Here is a 21,410-nt window from a genome sequence, read left to right on the forward strand (position 1 = left end):
AAACTGATCGGGCTCTACGTCACGCAGGTAGGAGAGCTCCTTCTCTGTGATGTGGCTGCCGTCAGTTTCCATCCATCCGTCACACTCTCTTTCAGCCACACACAGGACCAGCCTGGTGGGTGGCTGAGATGGTCACGCAGCCCTGGAGCGCGGTGAACCCAGTTTGAGGTAGAATGCGTCCCAGGAGAGTCACTGGGGAGGAACCCGGACTCCATGACCTCAGATTTCCAGGAGGGCCCTCCAGACCGTCCACCTCTTTCAGGGCAAAAGGCCTGGACAGAAGATCTGCGTTGGCAGCTGGCAGTAACTGAATCCACTGCTGTAAAAAAGCACGTTGGTCTGGGCTTTTCTCGTATTTGTTGCTTCCACATTAGATTTTGGGTGTATGAAAGGGACAACCGTAATTTAAGATAGTTAACTTAAGCCTGCGTACATAGAAAACTGGTCCTTCAAATCACAGCTTAAATGTCACTTCCTCCAGGAAGCCTTTCCTGACCACCCATTTTATAGTGTGCTCCTTTGTCTACTCATAGAGCATCCTAAACGCCTTGGAACATTTGGTCGGCTTCTGACTGCTTCTTTAGTACCTGGATGCTCTACTGGGAAGATATTTAAGATCCGTCTCCCCTGCTGGGAAGTTGTCCCTCTGAGGGCTCTCTTGACCCCCTGGGGGGCCCCTGCAATTCCCCTGCAGCCCTGTGCTACGAGCCTGCATCCCCCACAGCGAGCATCATACACATGAGACTTGTAGTAAACATTTGTTAGCGTGTTGATTCTCATTCTCTGTTTTAAGCACTGAAATCACACCCAAAAGGCACTCTCCTCTACTCTTTGTTAATTTACGTATGGCTGTACTCTGTGTTCTTAACAGAGCGGGTCCCTGCAAGCCGTCATTCCATCTGTGCTTGGACAGTCCCAGCAGTGGGAACTCACTAGCCCCAAGGAAGCACCATTCTGCCTTGGCCCAGCCACGACTGTCAGAATTCTTACATTTCTTGCACCAACACAGACCTTCCTGAGTCCGGTGGCCCTCTTCCCACCCCCTAAAACCTTTGGTCAAATGCTTTCCCTTCCAGGATTGGAAGGCAGATGACTCTCTTGGTTTTCTGTTTAGCAGGAAAAAGAAAATATCCCAAGTCCCCTTACTGGTATCTCCTGCGACACCCTCCCGACCATCTCAGTCTGGCCATGCCAGTGTCATCGAGTTCTCTTCATGTAGCTCAGCCAGTTCCACTGGCTGCTTTGTCTTCCACGTTACTTGGTTCCTAAAGACCGTCGCTTCTCCTCCGGATGGACACAAAGAACCCCTTCGCCAAACAACTCCAGCATCTCACTCTGTGTGTGCCACCAGCTCAGCAGCTCACTTCCTTCCCCTCTTTGGAAGGTAGCCTGCCTCGTGCCCACAGCCCCTCTTCTGGCACCCATCTCCTCCTCCACCGTGCCCCACAGATTGCCCAGCGGGCCCCAGTGCCTTGGCATGCTCTCTTGTCCCAGAATGTAACCACCCAGCCCCCAGGAAGCACAAACTCTCTTATGCAGGTAGGTGCCGTCTTCCAGAACTTTCTTCTTTCTCCAGCCTCGCTTCTCCCTCTCACCCCAAGAACATTCTCCTCCATGGAGCAGACAGAGCAAAAGAGGCTTTCCCTATGGGCTACGTCTCCCTTCTATTAACTCATGGAGTGGAACTGGTCCTTCTCTGAGCTGCCTCTAAATTTTTAAGCATTTGGTGTCATTTTGTCTGCGGGAAAGCCCTTCTGGTCACCGTCATGCCTCCTGGTCTTTGGCCTCTAACAACAAACACTTCTGTAGATCAAGTTCACCCTTCTTAGGTTTGTCCTTGGTGATCTGCTGAGCCCTGACTTAGGGTATTGGGCCCCCAAGTGGGGCTCCCCAGTGAGCACCCCTAATCCCATACAAGCACCCTGGTCCCTGTGGGCTCCCTCAGTCCTTTCCCACAGGGATTGCTTGGAGTTTCAGTGGCAGGAATATGACTGTGAACTTCTCCATCTCTCTGGGGCAGGTCAGGGAACCCTGCCCACTGTTTCCAAGAACGCTTCTGACATGCCCTGTCTAAACCGTCGTGCACAGCCCTCCGGACCCTTGTTCTACATGTCCATAGGCACTACATTCATTCTTGGCCAGAGTCCCCTCTCTTGCACTTGGCCGAACTCCTCGTCAGTCAGCCAAGTCACACGCTTGTCAGAAAGCCTGCATCCGAACATAAGAGATGTTCAGCACGTGTCTGGAAAATTGAAACCCAATCTCATTAGGTGTCCTGCAGAGAATATGTGGAGGTGACATGCTACAGGAAAATGACCTGGAGCTTCAAGGTAACACAGGTGAGGTCAAAGCCCAGCCCCAGCTCAGAGCGGCCGTGTCAATGGCCTGAGTTTCTGGACCTTCACGATGAGAATAAAAATCCTTACCTCACCAGGATGTTGTAACAATTCAGCCAAATAAATGACTCCAGACTCTAGCCATGCATCAGAATGACCCAGAGAGAGGCTTTTTATTTTCATTTATTTTAATTTTTCTTAATGTTTATTTTTTTTTTTCAACATTTATTTATTTTTGGGACAGAGAGAGACAGAGCATGAACGGGGGAGGGGCAGAGAGAGAGGGAGACACAGAACCGGAAACAGGCTCCAGGCTCTGAGCCATCAGCCCAGAGCCCGACGCGGGGCTCGAACTCCCGGACCGCGAGATCGTGACCTGGCTGAAGTCGGACGCTTCACCGACTGCGCCACCCAGGCGCCCCTTAATGTTTATTTTTGAGAGAGAGAGAGGGTCAGAGCGCAAGCAGGGGAGGGACAGAGAGAGAAGGAGACACAGAATCCGAAGCAGGCTCCAGGCTCTGAGCTGTCAGCACAGAGCCCGACGCGGGGCTCGAACTCACAGTCCACGAGATTGTGACCTGAGCGGGAGTCGGATGCTTAACGGAATTAACCACCCAGGCGCCCCAGAGAGAGGCTTTTTAAAAGTACAGGTTCCTGGGCACCATTACCCGGTGATTCTGATCCAGGGTGTTTCCACTGTGCCCACACATTCGGGGACTACAGGAGTCACATTTGTAAATTGCCCCGCACAGTGCTGGGTGACCAGGTCCTACTCCACAAACGCGAGTTCCCTGTGCCACTGGTTGTTCTCTGGCTGCCGCCTTGACCCGCCGCACAAACCCATCGTCTGCCCTTCTCAGGGAGGCTGACCTCCAGGACTACAACACAGATTTTCTTCCCTCTGACCTCCCCTTGGCTTCACCCAGTGCCAGGCACAGAGAATGATCAGACAAGGATCCTGGCAGCCGCTGCGTTCTGTGTATGCAGCTTCTATTGGGCTCCTCTTCTGAGGTTCCAGCCCTGTCTGGAGTCCGACCACGCTGTCCCATCCCTTGGCCCTCCCGACGCAGAGGGATCAGCTCCACACTCTTGCTAGATGCTGGGAGTGTGAGCAACCTCTGCAAGCTCCTGTAGCCCAGCCCACACCTTGGTAAATGGTCCCTCGTGAACGGTCTTCCAGCGTGACTTATAAACCCTCCTTACACTGCGTTCGTTCTCTGCATCCGGACAGCACCGTCCCCTTCCTCCACCGGGCAGGGAGACCCGTGATAAATTCCCCTGACAATTTCATTCCTTGCCTCTTCCCGTCCGTGCCCTTAACCAGTCAGTACTCTCCATTCATGCCTGCATCCCAGGCCTCTCAGATTCCCCAGCCTGCATTTCTGTTTGTGACGTACCCCTAAGTTTCTGTATTTTGTCCGTGGTACACCCTTCCTAGTTGTATTTGCATTTCAGTGTGCGTTTCCATCCTCCCAAGTGCCAGGATCGCTCTGTGGTTGTTTGTAACGCCCAGGGTTACATTCTCCAGCACCCTCTGCTAATAATCCACGTCCTGCCTGTCCGCACGTCGGCGTCTGAGATCAGAAGCCGCATTTCCAAGCCCCGTCCCGACTCTTTCCTCCTGGGTAGTCACCCCCTTGTTTTTATTCCTCCTTTGATGCTGTATCGTTTGCCAGAGGGTGTCTGGCGGGTTGAACTACACTTTCTTCTCCTTCTCCACTCGGTTACTTTCAAATCTTCCGGGATAAAACATTCTTTCTCATCTTCTTGACCTTCAGCTCAAAATCCACCCTGTGTTGTTTTGAGCCTTATTCTAATAATCATGATCGTTGACATCATCCTTTTTTCTGCGAAAAAGTAAGAACTGCAAGAAAGAAGCTAAAAACACCTTCTGCTTCCAGCCCATGACCCCCGGCCTTGGCCACGACCCCACGGACTACTCATGAATTGATTGGCAGGAGGAGGAGGTGGTCAGTGGGTGTCACTATGCCTCTTCGGGCTCTCGGCCACCTCCCAGACACATCCTGGCAATTCCAGAAACCTCCACATGGCCCCGGGCAGAGCCATCAACCACCACAAGTATCTGCTTCCTCCCAGGGCTGGTTAGCTACTCTCTGCACCTTCTAGTGCCTGGGCGTTCCTCTCTTGTTCCAGACGTCTTCTCCAGAAGGCTTGGCTTTCTCCTTGCAGGACGAGGCTCGTGTCTACGTGTCAGGCCACTGGCACTTAATCCCCTCACTTCCGGCTCCTCTGTTGAAACCCACTCTTCCCTTCCACCATTGGAATTTTTGCACCAGCTTCTTCTACGTCCGAGTTCTTCTATCTTCAGTCTTCTTGACTCAAGTGACAGTTTTCCTTTTAGGTGCAATGGATATTCATTGTGCTGTGTTCTCTGATAAGATACAGCATTCCAAGGCCACCTTGAAGAAACCTATGTTGGTACAAGGTCCAGAAGACCTCTTAACATTCACGGCTACCTTTAGGCAGACCAGCCCTCTAAACGTCCATGCTCATCATTAACGTGGAAGGGGGAAACGAACCCAGGGCTCGGAGGTCTGTGTGTGTGCCATTTATGTATCTATCTAAATATGCATTTAATCGTGGCTTGTCTGCTGTGCATCAGGCACTGTGCAAACACTGGGGACACGGCATTGAACACGGCGAGCATGGTCTCTGCTGTCATGGAGCTCAGAATCCAGCAGGGAATGCAGAATCTCAGTGAGGTTCCTGCGAGCGAACGTCACCCTAGGGGACCCCGGGGGCTGTGGGAGTACATAAGCATCATCTCTGTCTACCACCTTCTGTCTTTTTTCTCCCACAACTGATGCCATCTCTCGATCCCTCACCCCCCGCCCTTAACAACCGCCCAAATGTTTTCTGAAATAAGAATTGTTTGCTCCTTATTGGTTGAAGCCTAAATATCAGCAGGTACAAACTGTCACCTCTCCAATGCTCCCTCTTCACATGGGGCATGGGTTCTTATTAATATTACTGTGGTCGAAAAAGAATCCCTACAATAAATTCTTTGGAAGCAAACGTTGACGCTGGAGACGGAGATTCGTGTTTATGGAGGTATTTCACCTTCACCCCTCTGCTTCTGGAGAAGGAAGGATCTGATATGGCTAGAGGTCTTTCTGCTCTTCAGATGCCTTTTAGAACCAGGGATTTGGGGGGGGGGGGTGGGGGGCAGTGCCTGAACCGTAATCCCCTTTGCTGTTCTGTACAATGAGTGCCTTGCGATGGCTGTTTACCGCCTCACTGACATGTGCTTTTACTGCGTGTACTGCCCTTCATATCCACCGGTACACGGGTGGGGTTGCCTCAGAGGTCCTCCCGGACTCAGCCACCCACGGCCCTTGTCCCCGTCAGCGTGGGTAACGAGAGTACGATGTCCCCCTCTGGTGGCCAGCCCGCTGGAACACACTGGGAGCATTGCTTTGAGAATTCACTTAGAGTTGTTAACTTTTCTTTCTTCCCTTCCTCCTTCCTTTCTGTGTGTGTGTGTGTGTGTGTGTTTAATTCCTACTTGTGGACTGTCAGAGGCAGAGAAAAAAAACTCACGTCTCTATCTCTTCTTTTTTGGAAAACAAAACCCAAAAGACTCCTGGGATTCTGCTCAGAGAACCAAAGATGTTTCCCCTCAGCTGAACTCGGCCACCATCATTGATATCCACCCTTCCTCCACCTACAGCATCCGCATGTATGCCAAGAACCGGATTGGCAAGAGCGAGCCCAGCAACGAGCTCTCCATCACCGCGGACGAGGCAGGTGCGTGTGACCGGGCGAGGCCCACACCCCAGAGCCCCCCAGCCGGCCCTCAGGGCTCAGGCAGCTAACAAGGAATCAGGCCTTTGCCTGTGTCTGGCCTTTGAAGAGTTCCCTCCATGGCGCCAGGCCCTGTTAGAGACGCGGACAGTACCTTGCCTCCTGCTTTGAAGGCGCTGCTCTTCAAATAAGACTTCGTTCAGGGTTCTCGTATCCAAGAATTAAAAGGCAAACCTAGAAGACTAACGATCTGGTGATATTTAAAGAGCTGCACGACCACTTTTACGATTGCCTTTTACAGTTTACAGTTGACTTTTACAATTGTAAAAGCTGCCATTTTTACACTTCCTTGGTTTGGATGCATGGAGTCCAGGCTGACAGGAGAGCCTTGAGGGTACATCTTGCCCAAGGCCCTACGCAGCCCAGGTGTGAGACGATCGCTTCAGTAGAAAATGGCAAGAAAACTCTGTGCGTGAGGAGTTGGGGGGACGGTGGTAGGAGCTATTTTGTTGGCTAGAAATGTCAATATTTCTATAGCACACTTTACTGTTCTTTTTCCTATTACAAAGAATTTCATAGTCAGTGTTGAAAATTAAGAGGCTAGGGGCTCTTGGGTGGCTCAGGCGGTTAAGCGGCCGACTTCGGCTCAGGTCATCATCTCGAGATTCGCGGGTTCGAGCCCCACGTCGGGCTCTGTGCTGCCAGCTCAGAGCCTGGAGCCTGCCTCCGATTCTGTGTCTCCCCCTCTCTCTGCCCCTCCCATACTCATGCTCTGTCTCTCTCTGTCTCTTAATAATAAATAAATGTCAAAAAAAAACTTTTAAAAAGAAAATTAAGAGGCTAGAGATCAGCATTTTGTAGAAGGTAAAACGCTTCCCTAATCCCACCACCTAGAGCTACCAGTGAACATGGCGATACCGCCTCGTAAATCAGTCATCTCACACACACACACACACACACACACACACACACGTGTGCACACTCCCCCACATGCATGGCTACCAGGGGGTGATTTAACCAGTTTGTAGAGGACTGAGAAAGCTGACTGTCAACCCACCTCCTGGCAGGAGAGGGGGAAGGAAAACTAAGGAATCAAGGCCGGGCTCATCTCTTGGGAGGAAGAGTGTCCAGCCCCAAACCTAGCTTTTCTTTCTCTGCCTGAAATCGGAGATAATCAGCTACTACCCACCGCTGCCATAAAGTTGGAAACGTAGTCTCAGATCCCTTCTTCATCGCCAGGGCTAAGAGGATCATCCCCAGATGAGTGAGAGTCCACAGGAGATCTGTTTCAGCTTTCACCGGGGAAATTAGGGCTGTTCTTGACTTTCTTCCTTCCACGCACTTCTCTTTGGCCCTCATTAGCGGCCTTCCGGAAGGACATCACTCTTGTATACCCGTAAGTACTCGTCTGCGATTCCTAATGATACCTTCCACCATCTACTTAACAAATCGTATCTTATTAGATCTTGTATAGATCTTATTAGATAATAAGATAGATATTATTAGTAGTAATAAGAAATTTTCCATTTCTTACTACTACAAACACCACTGTGATGAACATCCTTTCTGGTATATCTTTTGACATTTAAGGCTATTTTTTTAGGTGAAATTCCAGGAAGTAAGGTTGCTGGATCAAAAAAAAATGCAAACGTGTATTCTTCTGATTACATCAATGTCGTCTTCTGTCAATACTGGGTTGGAATGGACAGCTCTTCCCGAACTAGAGATGAGCACTTTTTCTCAACCCAGGAACACATCAGTTCTTGAAAACCGTTTTTAAGGGCAGGCAATAGGATAGCTTTGTGCTTGAGTGTCCGGGACTGAGCCATTTCTATTACTTAGAAACTCGGTGTGATTGCTCATCTGCAAAACAGATGTAATGATGGCTTTCTCCTCCTGACCCCAACCATGCGGGTCACTGGGGGGAAAAAGGCAGGCCGTGAAAGCACTCTGTAGGTCTCAAACAAGTGAGAAATGCGCATCAACACGCTCCTGCAGAAATAGAATTTTATTTAAATATTTCAACAACCCACTAACTTCCTGGAATGTCATCACGTTGTATATTTAGGGAAGACACACTGTCCCCAAAATGTAATCTTTGACGCACTGTGCAAACTTCTCCTTCCTTCCTAACGCTGCCCCGTCTTGACAGCCTTCTCAAGAAAACTGTATTTTCCCCTGGTGCATTTTGGGGCTGCCTTCCTGATCGCCGTTATGAGTCCTGCCGCTTTTCTCTGGCTCTGCGTGGCCTCTGCTGCAGCTGGCCGTTGCCATGGCAGCGCGTCCCTCCGGGCTGGGCGGTCAGGCGAACAGCCGCTCCGGTCACCGGCCTGCAGTACAGATTCCCAGCATCTCTGCAGACGCTCAGATGCAGAAGCCACCTCCTTGGCTTCCAGGGCGGCCTCTTGGATTTTACCTGCGCGCTGGCTGCTGTCGGCTGCTCCTTCCCGCCAGCCTCGCTCATTTACTGTTCAGATGAGCGAAGGGAAGATGCAAGGAGAGGAGCAGGTAGAACAGAGGGAAGCTTCAAAACAGAATTTGGCTTTGTCTGGGTGCATAGGTTTTGTGGCTGGAATTTTAAAAAGCAGATTTTCTCAAGGGGGCCTGGGTGGTTCCGTCGGTTGAGCGTCCAACTTCCGCTCAGGTCGCGATCTCGCGGTTCGGGAGCTGGAGCTCCACATCGGGCTCGCTGCCGTCCGCACAGAGCTGCTTCAGATCCTCTGTCCCCCTCTCTCTCTGCCCCACCCCTGTCTGCATGCTCTCTCTCTCAAAAATAGATTTTAAAAAATTTTAAAAATAAAGGAAGAAACAAAGCGGGTTTTCTCACACGTGAACTCACGTAGGAAGAAAGGCAACCGTCCTGACCAAAGATGCCCTCGTCAGAATTGCCTGCGGTGGCCTCAGGTTGCTGCCGCTTCCCAGCAGGGATACCCAAAGGCTCATCTTCTAGGAGTTACTGTCATCTCCAGATGACCATCTTTAGTGCCCACTTTCCCTGCAAAAAAAAAAGAGGCCACCTCTCAGGCAGTAAGAATCCTCAGATGGAAACTTCCGGAATCTGTAGACCCACTCATTTTTATGGTGAGGCATTGCCCAAGTCTGAGGTACCGGGGGACATCGGTCAGTACCCAGCTGGGTGGGGACATGAGTCCGGGAGGTGGTTAGTTAGGTCCGGGTCTCCCCGCACCCCCTGTACTTGGAAGCTACACTCGGCTTCCTCTGGCCCTTTCCTGCCCCCCACCCGCCATCCTCTGCATGTGTGCTGAGTCCTCTGTCTGGAAGGGCAACCAAGTTCCCGTCTCCCTGGATGACATTAGTGCTCCTCCCCAGCACAAGTAGGAATCCTTCTGGCAATTGCCTTTGAGGCATATCATCATTTCTCCATGGAGCTCAGTGTCCCGGATGATGCCGTGACCCCCCCCCCTCATCATCAGGGGCTGCACGCTGCTCAGGTCTCATTCTTCATGTGTGGCTGCCACAAGGCCAGCCTTTCATGGAATTCCATACCTTTCATGGAATTCTGATGTGGGAGGAACATTCATGAAGTTGCCTCACAGGATTGTGGTAGAGTGGGTATAACGGTGAACCCCTGTGTGTGTGATGAGGATATATTTGCACTGAAGCTTTGAAGGGCCTCATGAGGAGAGAAAAGGGGAGGGGCACCTGGGTGGCTCAGTCGGTCAAGCGTCTTCACTCAGGTCATGATCTCACGGTTTGTGAGTTTGAGCCCCGCGTCGGGCTCTGTGCTGACGCTCAGAGCCTGGAACCTGCTTCAGATTCTATGTCTGCTTCTGTCTCTGTTCCTCTCTCTCTCTCTCTCCCTCTCTCTCAAAAATAAGTAAAGATTAAAAAAAATAAAAGAAGAAAAGTAGGGAAAGGCAAAAGGGAAGGGGTGGAAGGTGGAGAAAGAGGAAGCCACACGTGTCCGAGCACCAGCTAAGACACGGGAATCACCAGAGCCAGCAGCCTGAGATTCCTGACCCTGTCCTGATGGGCTGGGCCTTGTTCCCGGTCACAGACTGCAACCCACAGCACAGCAGGCCCGAGTGTGTGTTTGGCTTGGGTCTGCCTATTAGTGTGCCAATCTTTCAATTTAGGTGTCCGTTTTTAAAATCTGGAAAACTCAGATCAAAATCTAGTAACAGTTCCTCTTGAGTGCCTGCTTGTCAAGAATCAGCCGGGGCCAAGGGTACAGAGGTTACCTTGAGGCTGACCATATACTCCCCTGAGTTCATCATCGCCCCACCCTTCTTTCATGTAACGGTTCAGCAAGTTACAGCCCATGAGCCAAATCCCACTTACAATCCTCAAGCTAAGAATAGGTTTTTCATCTTAAAAAGAAGAATATGTCACAGAGACCTCCTGTGGCCTGCAAAGCCTAAATATTTACTACTTGTCCCCTTACGTAAAAAGTTTAGAGATCCCAGGGGCACCTGGGGGCTCAGTTGGCTAAGTGCCTAACTTCAGCTCAGGTCATGATCTCACGGTTCGTGAGTTCAAGCTCTGCATCGGGCTCCGTGGTGACATCTTGGAGCCTGGAGTCTGCTTCCAATTCTGTGTCTCCCTCTCTCTCTGTCCTTCCCCCACTTGTGCACTCTCTCTCTCAAAAGTATTAATAAATAAAATTGTTTTAAAAGTTTACAGATCCCTAATTTAGGCCGTGGTGGGAACGTGGGTTCTGGACTCCTGCTGTATCTTCCGTCACAAAGCTTAGTGCAGAAGGTGTCACTGCCACCTACACGGTGTCCTTACCCAACATTAGAAAATAGCACGGTTCCAATGCCACAATCCCAAGTGTGTTTTCATGTGAGGGCTCACAGATGCGTTTGTCAGACACCCTGGTATATGCTTGACATGCATCAGGGGTCTCACTGTCTAGAGCTGTCTTCCTGACTTCCCTCAGCAGCCTCTAGCCCCTCAGAGAGCAGAAGGAGAGAGAGGAAGTAGGGACACAGGCAAGAGTTAATGGGATTAGATCCTAACGGACCGGAGGCTCACTGTCTTCCCAAGTTCCTTCAACACCGATCGTCACGTCACGTCCACAGCTGACCCTCACCCAAGACCAGCTTCCCCGTTAGCAGCTGTGCTCCGAACGCCATGTGTCACCAGCGCCGGTGCCCGAGGTTGGGTGGCTGATCCCTTCACCGTCTTTGTTATGAAACTGCCCATAGAACGCAGAAGTTCAGATATGCAGGAGCTCGCGGAGAAACCACTGAATTTTTTTCCAGACGCACCAGAGGAGAGAAGGTCAGGATGACGGAAGGGTCACCACGTGGAGTCGTTGGGTTTCCATTGGATCTGGTGCTAAGTTAACAGCCCTGGGCGTCAGCCTCGATCACAGTCCAGAGAAGCAAGATGTGATCCAGAGGAAGAGTGTCCTCTTTGTGCTGAGCTGGGGGCTGAGAGGGAGAGGATATGATGAGGGCTTAAGGAATAAAAGGCATCCACGTGTAACGGTATACATGAAGGTCAGTGCACAGTAGGACCCAGTGTGGCATCAACCGTGTTCTTCCAGAAGACGGTCAAGTGCACAGCGTCTGCCCACAGGGAAGAACCAGGCACACCCTGCCGCTGAGCCTTTAGCAATCTGCCCCCATGGCTGTCGTTTTTCTTCGGCTTCCACTGAAAGACTTTGAGAATTAAACCAAACAAATCACTGGCTGCCTCGCTGTCCCTCATCCATGCCCTATAGTCACTGGCTAACCTAGAATGTTCTAGAATGGTTTGGAATGTTCTTCCCCCTCCTCCCACACCTCCTCAGGTGTTTGGTCCAGTTTTGGTCCAACTGCCTGCTCAAGCATACTAGGTCCCCTCCCTCCCTCAACATTCTCATTTTTAAAAAATAGCATCACTCGCCATCCACATAGCATATAATCTACCAATTTATTTTGTTTATGAGCTATTTTTAGTCCCTCCCACAAGGTCAGGAATAGTTGCCTGTTTGGTTCATTGCTGCATCCCAGCCACCTAGAATACTGTTTGGCACATAATGAGTCTTAAATTAAAAAGTTAAATTAATAAACTATTCACTTGATAAATAGTTATTAAACGAATTCCTTTTTTTCCCATATAGGGGTCAACTGTTCTTTGTTTAATTTGATTTTTATTAAACACTGTCTTTGTCTCCTTCTCCCAGCAAAGAACATTGCTCTCATACCCAATACCTCCATCAGAAGTGAATGTGTGGTAGAATTGCGCAGTTGCCCCTCGGACATTTTTTTTTTCCTTATTTTTTTATTTTTCTTAAGTAGGTTCCATGCCCGGCATGGAGCCCAGTGCAGGGCTTGAACTCAGGCCCTTGAGATCATGACCTAAGCTGAGATCAAGAATCAGACACTCAATACACTGAGCCACCCAGATGCCCCCCACTTGGACATTTTTTAAACCCATTTTTATACCTAGTCCTTGCCTACTTTTGGACCTGTGCAGAGTAAGCCCTCAGTAAATTCCCCAATAAGGGAACCAGAGGTGGAAACTTGGAACAGATTCCCACTGGGATGGTTCAGCCACGTTAAATGATTGATTTGGTTCCAAGAGTCTGAATAAAGCCAGGAGATGGCTTTGTGGAGGAGAGAATATTCCGAGGGTAGAGGGGTGTGCCACAGCTGGAGTCTTGGTATCTGCTGATGGGAAGTGAGAGAGAGGACTGTCCGTGGAGATTGTCCATTGAGAGCCACAAGGGGTCAGGTTAGCAGGATGAGGGAGAGGGGCTGCGTCAGGAGGCAGGGATGAGAGGCCAGCCCTAGTGCCCGTAAGAGGAAATCAAGAGCAGAGGTCTGCGTGTCTGGAAGTTAGGAAGGGTCCGTCATCATTGTGTCTTGAGCCAGACAGAATTAGTAAAGGCTGCCTTGCCTAGGAAAAACATGAGGAACTGAAATATCATTTTCACTTACTATCGTTTTGCAGATTGAACAGTGTGGGCTTCTATAGAAATACAAAGAGTGTCTGTTTTGAAAAATCACATTCATTCTTAATTCTTACCTCCCAGCTTGCAAGAAAAAGCTAGAAAAAGAAGAAAGTATGCTTTCTATATATAGTGATAGCTTCAGTTCAAGAGCATGTACATAAATTCTTAAATGTCAGATGTTAGTTAAATAAATGAGGACCTAATGGTTGATCTTCAATACTTTCAGCATTTGGGATTTCAATCTGCCTTGGATTATAACTTTACAGAAATCATCTGTTTGCCATGAGATGAAGACCCAGGGGCTAATTACAGCTCAGGAAAGCATGCAAATTCCAAAAGCAGACTAATATTTTCCAATAAAGGTTTTTCCTATAATGCTTTAGAAACTTAGAGTGGAAAATTCAATGCTCAAAAAACCAAAAATGCGTCCTAGTTTAATTGGGCATGGCGCTAATGTGTGTGTGTGTGTAGGTTGTTCTTTCCTCCCTTGTCTTTTTTTTTTTTTCTATTACTTTGTTTGTTTGTTTGTTTGTTTGTTTTTAATGTTTATTTATTTTTTGAGAGAGAGAGAGAGAGAGAGAGAGAGAGCATGAGCAGGGGGAGGGGCAGAGAGAGAGGGAGACACAGAATCCGAAACAGGCTCCAGGCTCCGAGCTGTCAGCACAGAGCCAGACGTGGGGCTTGAACTCACGGAGCATGAGATCATGACCTGAGCTGAGTCACACGCTTAACCGACTGAGCCACCCAGGCACCCTTCTATCACTTTATTTTTAAGAGAGGGGTCAGAAACCATTCCCTTCAGAGAATAGGCCAACCAATAAATGAGTTACTAACAAACCACTAGGCTCCATAAAAAGGTGCCATGTTTTTAAACATGGTCAGGTCTGTCCTAGAGACAGGGACTGGGGCTGGGGGGGGGGGGGGGGCCTTCAGAGACTAAGGGACCAGCCTGGAAAAACAAATCCTCCCCAGTTCATGACTGCATCATTGACTTCATGTTTTCTGATAAAATCCAGGCCATTTTATAAACACTGTCCTCACATCTTTGTTTTTAAGCCTGACTACATGTCGTCAAGGATGTGAAGCCTGAGACTGTGTACCACGACACCACAGGCCACGGCCCAGACACACCCAGAGGACGCAGAATGCGGGGCTATCCCCACACTGCCTCCTGTGCCTCTCAAATGGGATCCTCATGAAATTCGATGTAGCACAATTAAATTAAAATCATTCAGCACCAGTATATAGCTGTCAGACCTCAAAGTAATTTTTCCAAGAAGGATTTTTAGGCTCGAACCCCGTGCTTCCTGATGACCACAGAATCATCAATGTGGGAGAAACCTGTCCCACGGGTTTTCATTGGAGCTGCTGTCGAAGGCTCCTGCATTCAAGGCCTGACCCTGTGAGCAGAATCTAGGTGCAGAGCTATGACAACCATTATGGCAGGTGGCTGGAGGCCAGTCCCTCCCTTGGTCCCTGCTCTGGAGTCCCCTTCAGTGCTAGCACATTCCTCTCATTGGAGGATCATCGATGGATCCAAGAGGCCACAGCACCCATGGCGAACCAACCGTCCCCATGACCTGCTGGGGAGAGAGAACTGTGCTCTTTGTTTCAGTGTCTGCACGTTTCTTGCCCCTTCAAAGCGGGTTGCTCTGGACCCGGATCGGGAGGCTGTTCGGCTTAGAGTCTGCTAGGGGAAGACAGTCTACGTGTGTGCCCAGCACCACAGTGACTGTGACGGTCCCGATGCTGAGATGGGGTGCACTGTGGGCATCACACAGGTGCAGGCAGGCAACACTGACAGAGGGAAAAGAAAGCTCCGGGGGAGAAGGTCAGATCTGCCTAGGGCAGATGTGGTTGGGTTCCGCTGAGATGTTGGTGGCAGCTGAGACATGAGGGTGCGTGGGGGATGGGGGTGCAGAACGGAAGCGTGCAGAAGGAGGCAAGACACAGGACACAGAACACAGGGAGGTCAGTATGATGACTGAGGGGTTTGAAGGCCGCTCTCGGCCCATGTCCCCTTTGAAACTGGCACCAGCCATAGATGAGGGGCTGGAGCAGGCTGTCGGGTGAGGCTGAGAGCCTCCGTGGGGACAGCGGCCCACCAAGCACAGAAAGGAGACCCGCAGGGCAGATCTCAGGGCTGGCGTGAGCAGGACGGAAGGAGGCATGGGGGAAGGAAGCCAAGTGCAGACTCCACTCCTACTCTCTCTCTCTCCCGGCCCTTGTAAACATTTCCAGCTGCTCATGACACACCCAGTATCTCCAATTCCCTCCCGGTTCATATTTCTAAAGCGCGATGAACCATTTTTTTCTGGAAAATCGTCTTCCCCTCTTGGCATTCTTACTCTCTCCTGGTCCCACCAGCCCTGGCCTCTGGAGTCAGCTCCCTACCCCCGCTTCTCCCCCCTGTATGGAGTCATAGGGTCCTGTTGTCCGTCCTCCAGTAGAAGTTGGGTGCCAGCTTCTTCCTGCCCAGTGCACTGCTCACCCCAGCCCACCTGCACACTCCGTCTGCACCTGTCGGTGGCCTCATGAAGGCCCACACGTGAGCTTCTCCCCATGTCATGTTCATGTGCCAAACTGGGGGTCCCTGCTCCTCTGTGCTGTATGGGGCACGCTTTTCCGCAGGCCATTCCTCAAGCCTGTGTGTTCCTAAAGCCCACGGCCCTCCTTCCTGCTCCAATTCTGATTTCCTGACCTTGCCTCTTATGATTTAGCTGGGAAAATGCAATCAGGTTTGAGCCTGCTTCCCTCACCCAGCAAGTCCCCCAAAGCATCCCCATTCTTTCTTCCCTCCTCCCACCCGGAGGTGGTTGCTCCGATGCCCCCTGGGACCCCTACCACCTCTGCTCCTGATAGAGCCCTTGCGTCTGTGCTCACACGTCGTTCCTTCAAGTGTAGCTTTTCTTTTCATTGTGTGAATTTCCCCCTTTACTTCCCCTTATGCAAAACACTCAATGGTAATAACTATTATTGCTTGTATTTACAGAGTCCATGATTTTCATAGCAATCCTAGGACATGCATTTTATTGTCCTGTTAAATAACGAGGGAAACAGACAGAGAATTAAGTCACCTGCAAAGCACCACACAGCTACTAAGTGATAACAGCCAGAATTTGAACTCAGGCAGAAAGACCGAAACACCCACCAGCTTGGCAACTCCATCCGAGTATGGCTCACGCTTCTCCTGAATCAGGGAAACAGGCTTCCCTTGACCTCCCCTCTCCCCTAATGTGACCTTTATCTTAGCCCTGCCGTTGACTTGTGAACCCTTCAGACGAGTTCACATTCACTGTTTCTGCTTTCTTCTCTGCCACGTACTCCTTCCCCTGCCGCAAAGGGGCATCTCCAAGTCCGTAGATGTGGCCCTCGTGCGGCTCAGCAGGGATCACAGAATTGTCATTCTGACAGCACGTTTGCACCCGAGGGGGGTCTCTTCCTCTGAGTCCTGGGTTACCAGTGGCTTCCGCTTCTCGGAAGACACTTGAGTGTCTGGTCTGCCGTACGGTGGTGTTTCTCCCAGAGCGTGCATTCGCCATTCTGATAACACGTGAACTCTCGGCGGACAAAAATATTTTCCGCCTCTGAGTTCTACGCTGTGTGCTTAGTGCCGGCACGTCGCTCATGCTAGTGACCCACTGGAACTGGAACGTAATCGGAATCTCTACAACCGTTGAAAATAAGGTGATGCGACTTGCACGCTTTGACTCTTCAACTTTGCTTCTTCTGCCTTCCAAGGCGACAGACTTTGGGTAACGAGAGTTTTTTAATCAGAGAGTGCGAAAAACGAAAGTCGTCTAAGAGACTCAAAGGCAGACGAATCCTGATTTTTTTGTTTTGCCCCAATAGCTCTGAACAACCTGCGTGGCCCCAATACCATGTCACTAAACACGAGCTTCCAAGGGAAAGAGAGGGCGCTCCAACAGCCACCGCAGAGGTTTATAAAAGAAAAACTGTTTTTCAACTTCCTGTTTTACCTGTGAACTTGCTCAGACTTAGGGTTTATTAATCACGTCGTCAAAGGCGTGGTGAGGAGGCGATGGAAGGACGGTTCCCCAAGGTGCATTGTTCCTGGGACTGGGTAAACACGGGGTAAATTTAGTACCCAGTGACTCTGCCAAATTGATTTGCTCCCTGAAGCTTCAAACACGTTTCTCTGTGCTTCTGGGGGGTGTGGCGGGGGGCGGGGGGGGGGCGTCTTCTGGGCCTGCATGTTGTGTAGATTTCAGTCGGCTCTGGAACTCGGCTCTAACGGGCCTGTGGGCTTTGGTCTTCACAGCTCCTGACGGCCCACCTCAGGAAGTCCACTTGGAGCCCATCTCATCTCAGAGCATCAGAGTCACCTGGAAGGTAAAAACACTTGCATTCCTGATGCTTTTTGCGCGGGGTGTGTCCTTCACTCGTGTTAAGTGGTAGGATGCTGAGGCACTCACATTTCGTACAACTTTTGTTTTGCGAAATGAGATTAACAGCCCTTTTCTTGAAATCGAATATGCGTATCCCCATTTTGAACACTCGTGCGGCCGCTTCTGTACCCACAAAGAGCGAGGTCGTTTTGCCTTGTTTCCATGCGTGGAATTTGACGGAGTCCTAAGAGCTGGTCTCCACACAAAGAGTGAAACAGATGTGGCTGGCGCGTCTCATTTCTGTCCGGTGGGGCGGGGGGCTTTTTCTGGTGGCTTTTCTCCCAGCGGCACGTCAGAGAATGGCACAAAGCCCACTGAGCTGGTGGAATGGACCCCTGCCGGCACTGTTCCACCAGCTCGCGGTGTCCCGGACAGTGCCCGTCACGTCCCCTCAGGGAGCAAGGTGCCATCCTAGGCAGCAGTGACCGCACGTGGCCACAGGTGCGGACCGGCCGCTGGTCAGCCGGTCGCGGGGAGACACAGCTTGAGCGACAAACTGAACAGCTGCCCACTCGGCACAATTTCGTCCGGCTGGCATGTTTTTTCCTAGCAAAGCTGTTGGCGGAGGAAGCAGAGTTGGTGAATGTCCTGGAACAAGCTGGTCACAAGCAGCCCATTGGGTGCACTGCCCGACGTCACTAATGTGGTGGGGGAAACTGTCTAGGGGATTAGTCATCCCTCGATGTGCTCTTACCATTGATGACTGTAGGTCCAATCCCTTTTATCCAGAATATTCTTGCCGGAGCCAAACTTGTGTAAGTTGCACTGGCTCTTCCGGCTCTGGTTTCCCTCCCTGCGTTCCATCTCAGAGGAGAAGTCGACAACCACGGCGGGGTCCTTAAGGGGCTCGCCCCTGAAACCCAGGAAGACCTAACTCATCACACCTGCTGTTGATGTTTTCCTTCCGGTCCCAGCTCCTTAGAAAAGTGAGCTGCGTCCATAACACAAAAGGATCCTCGTTGTCATGGTGGTGTTGACGCACTTTAAGGCCACAAGCCCTCCTGCGGCGAGCTTTTACATCCCCTAGCTAGTGCTGTGGCTCCGGGGGACAGCAAGCCGGGACCGTTTAGCCGGACGGACAGTGCAGGCCAAGCAGCGTGGGACGGGGGTGGTGTTTGTCTCTGTGAGCACGTCCGCCAGCTGCGAGCATCACACACTGTGTAATGAAAGGCACTCAGCAAGCCTTAACCCCGTACGCATCCCGGCCACGCTGCAGACGGAATGCTGACTCACTCGGGCTCAAAGGCTCTGTGCGGCTTCCTCCACTGGCCCTGCAGCATCTCACACTTTGCCACCGGAAAACACCAGCTATTCCTGTGGTCCCTAAAGCGTTCTGGTCCCTCATGAGAAAGGTGTCTGTCCACAGAGCCCCTACACCGAAAAATGGAAACTTTTGAGACTTTAAGAGGCGTTGCGTCCTTTCTGTCTCTGGAAGAAAAAAAAAGCCAAAGTCGGTAAATTGCAGTTACGTTTCTTCTTAGTGTCAAAAGAATGACCATGTTGTGGGCTCTTAGAAGAAAGCCTTGCTTCCGTTAGGTCATGAGCCAGTCGTAATGCATGGTTCAGTGTTTTGCCTCGGAGCAGCGGGCCGACGTTGTGTGGCCTGTCAGCACGCGGACAGGTGCACAGGTGACTTAACAGACCGAACGAGGTAAGGGCCACCGTTCGCTGGCTTGGCATTTCCTGTTGGCCTGATTATGTAACGGAAGTGCGTCCCCGATTCAACTAAATTGTGCTTTTATCTTCAACCCAAAGTATTTGTAAAGGATGATACATTGGAGAAAATATGCCTTGATGTTATTATGGTGTAAAAGACCCAGATTTATATCTTGTGTACGGAGACTGATCAGAAAAGGGAAGAGGGAAGGAAGGAAAGAAAGAAAGAGAAATCACATTTCCCCAGAGAGGGAGCCCCGCGCCACTCAGCAGGATAGAAATCCCCCAAGTTGTGAGAGGACTGGGCTGGACACTCATTCAGGGTCACAGGACAGCTGACGGGAGTAGAAAGTGAGCTCAGTGGAGAGAAGACAGAGGAAAGAATAGCCCTGGGGCTTTGGTGGGAAAACAGCCATTTTAGGCTCTCGACCTCTTAAAGGTCAGGGGCACTTTGGCAGCCTTTCTTTAACACTGGAGCTGGAGACTAAGTTCATTTAATTACTGTGTAAGCAGTGCTTCTGTGACATGCCCCTTCTGTTGAACAAAATAAACAACACGGCTTTCTTTTGTATCTAGCCATGTCTTTCACCAAAGAAAAGTCAAATTTTAAAATTTTCAAGTCTGGTGAAGTTTCCCCAGGGCCGACTGAATGGTCTACCCATAGGGCTCGCCAGGCCACTCAGCACTGGCTGCAGGCTGTCGCCCTGCTTTCCTCCAGTGACAGTGGTCCCTTAACGTGCCCACAGCTGGCCTCTGCCTCCTCCTTGCCGGTCATGGCCAACACCGTTTGTAACGTTCCCCCTTCTGCCTGCCCGGTCCCTCTGACTCGACTCTCTGTGAAGATGTGTGCGTCTCCAAAAGTGGAATTAATTATCGGAGCGTCTGTGCCACCCTCACTCTTGGTGACAGCTCAGTGAGACCCCCATCACACGGGTTCTACGTTCTGTTCTACGTTCTGTTGTTCTGTGAGCTCCTGAAGGTCAGGGAGTGTCTCATCCATCTTCGGTCCCCAGTGACTGGCACCTTGGCATGCATGAATGAGTGAGTGAACAAATGATTGGCGGAGGGACATCTGTGAGCTGAGAATGATGAGGTCCATAGCATAGATGTTCCATATCACAATGGCCTCTGAAGCCTTCCATCGTTCAGCACCTGCCGTGGAGAAGGCACCCCAGCTATGAGGAAATCCGAGCCTCAGGCTGTACTATCACGAGGGTCTAACCCATGCTACAGTGAGGTTCTCCAGAGCCTACCGTGGGTGGACACCCAAAGATGTGAGCCCTGCTCTGTGGGGCAGACGGACGGCCAATGGGCTTCTCCTGTAATTTATTGAAAACTGAGTGGCCATAATGGTTCACAAATTTTGTGATAGGTGTCAGAGGAAATGGCCCTTTGCACGTCACATCAAATGTCAGCCTTCAGGCAGATGTCCGAGAACCAGGGCCATATTAAATGGGGCTTTTAATACTTTTACGTATTTGGAATTAAATAAAAATGCTGAGCAGCACCTTGGCAGCAACTCTAGAGGTAACGTCAGTGGTTCTAAATAAATAAAAATAAATGATACTAAAGGTTCATTTTCTAGCTCTGGCTCCCCCCTCAACCCTTTAAAGAACAGAAGGGTCTGCAGAAGCAAATACAACTTACTGCATGTTTTTGCTGGCGTTCCTTAAAATCAGAACAAATATGTAAAGCTACCAATTATTGATAACAGATTTGATAAAGTACCTGCAAAATCATAAAACTTAAAGGAGAATTCTTTGGTTTGTCAGAAAACTGCGGTTTCAGTCTGTGTCCCTAAGTGTCAAAATACTGACGGAACAAGTCTCTTTTGAAAGTGCCCATCACCTTCTCTTCTGGCCAGTCTCAGAATCCACGGATTCCATTTTATTGCAAATGCAGGACAGTTTGATCGCCCGCTATTTGCATGTGCTTGTAACAGAAAACCTTAAGCATCTGGAATATTTAACTATCACAGGTATTTTAAAACACTTCTCCAGAGGATGCAATTTAAGGCAGAGGTTTTTTGTTTTTTTGTTTTTCCTATTGACGTAAATATTTCCTTTTGTTTAAAACGAGAAGTCCGTTTAGAGCCGCAGGCCATCCGAAAACTACGGAATTTTCAGCTCTTTCAATATTGCCGTGCTAAAAACAGCTGTCAAACTGATGACTCCAGAGAGGTCCCTGAGAATGACTTTGCCACTTTTCTTGCCCCTTCTGTGTCCACCCCTCTGGCTGGATTTCATTTAGAATGAACAGTGTTGGAAAAGAGACACCTGATTTCCATAAAATATGAACATCGCGTATTTAGGGGGTTAAATTTCAGTAAGCTGAAGA

At 50.2% G+C, this 21,410-nt stretch overlaps 1 protein-coding gene across 2 annotated transcripts in view; it reads left to right on the forward strand.

Annotated features, from left to right (window-relative positions):
- Positions 1-21,410, forward strand: part of DSCAM (DS cell adhesion molecule) — a 704,213-nt gene that overhangs the window by 628,359 nt on the left and 54,444 nt on the right. Inside the window, exons 15-16 of one of the 2 annotated variants that reach the window (XM_045501327.1) lie at positions 5,937-6,104; positions 17,291-17,361. In XM_045501327.1, coding sequence (XP_045357283.1) covers positions 5,937-6,104; positions 17,291-17,361 — 239 coding nt within the window. The remainder of the gene's footprint in view (positions 1-5,936; positions 6,105-17,290; positions 17,362-21,410) is intronic. The other variant, XM_045501328.1, reaches the window with a different exon arrangement.

Source organism: Leopardus geoffroyi, chromosome C2 (assembly GCF_018350155.1).
Source record: "Leopardus geoffroyi isolate Oge1 chromosome C2, O.geoffroyi_Oge1_pat1.0, whole genome shotgun sequence".
Classification (NCBI taxonomy): Eukaryota; Metazoa; Chordata; class Mammalia; order Carnivora; family Felidae; genus Leopardus; species Leopardus geoffroyi.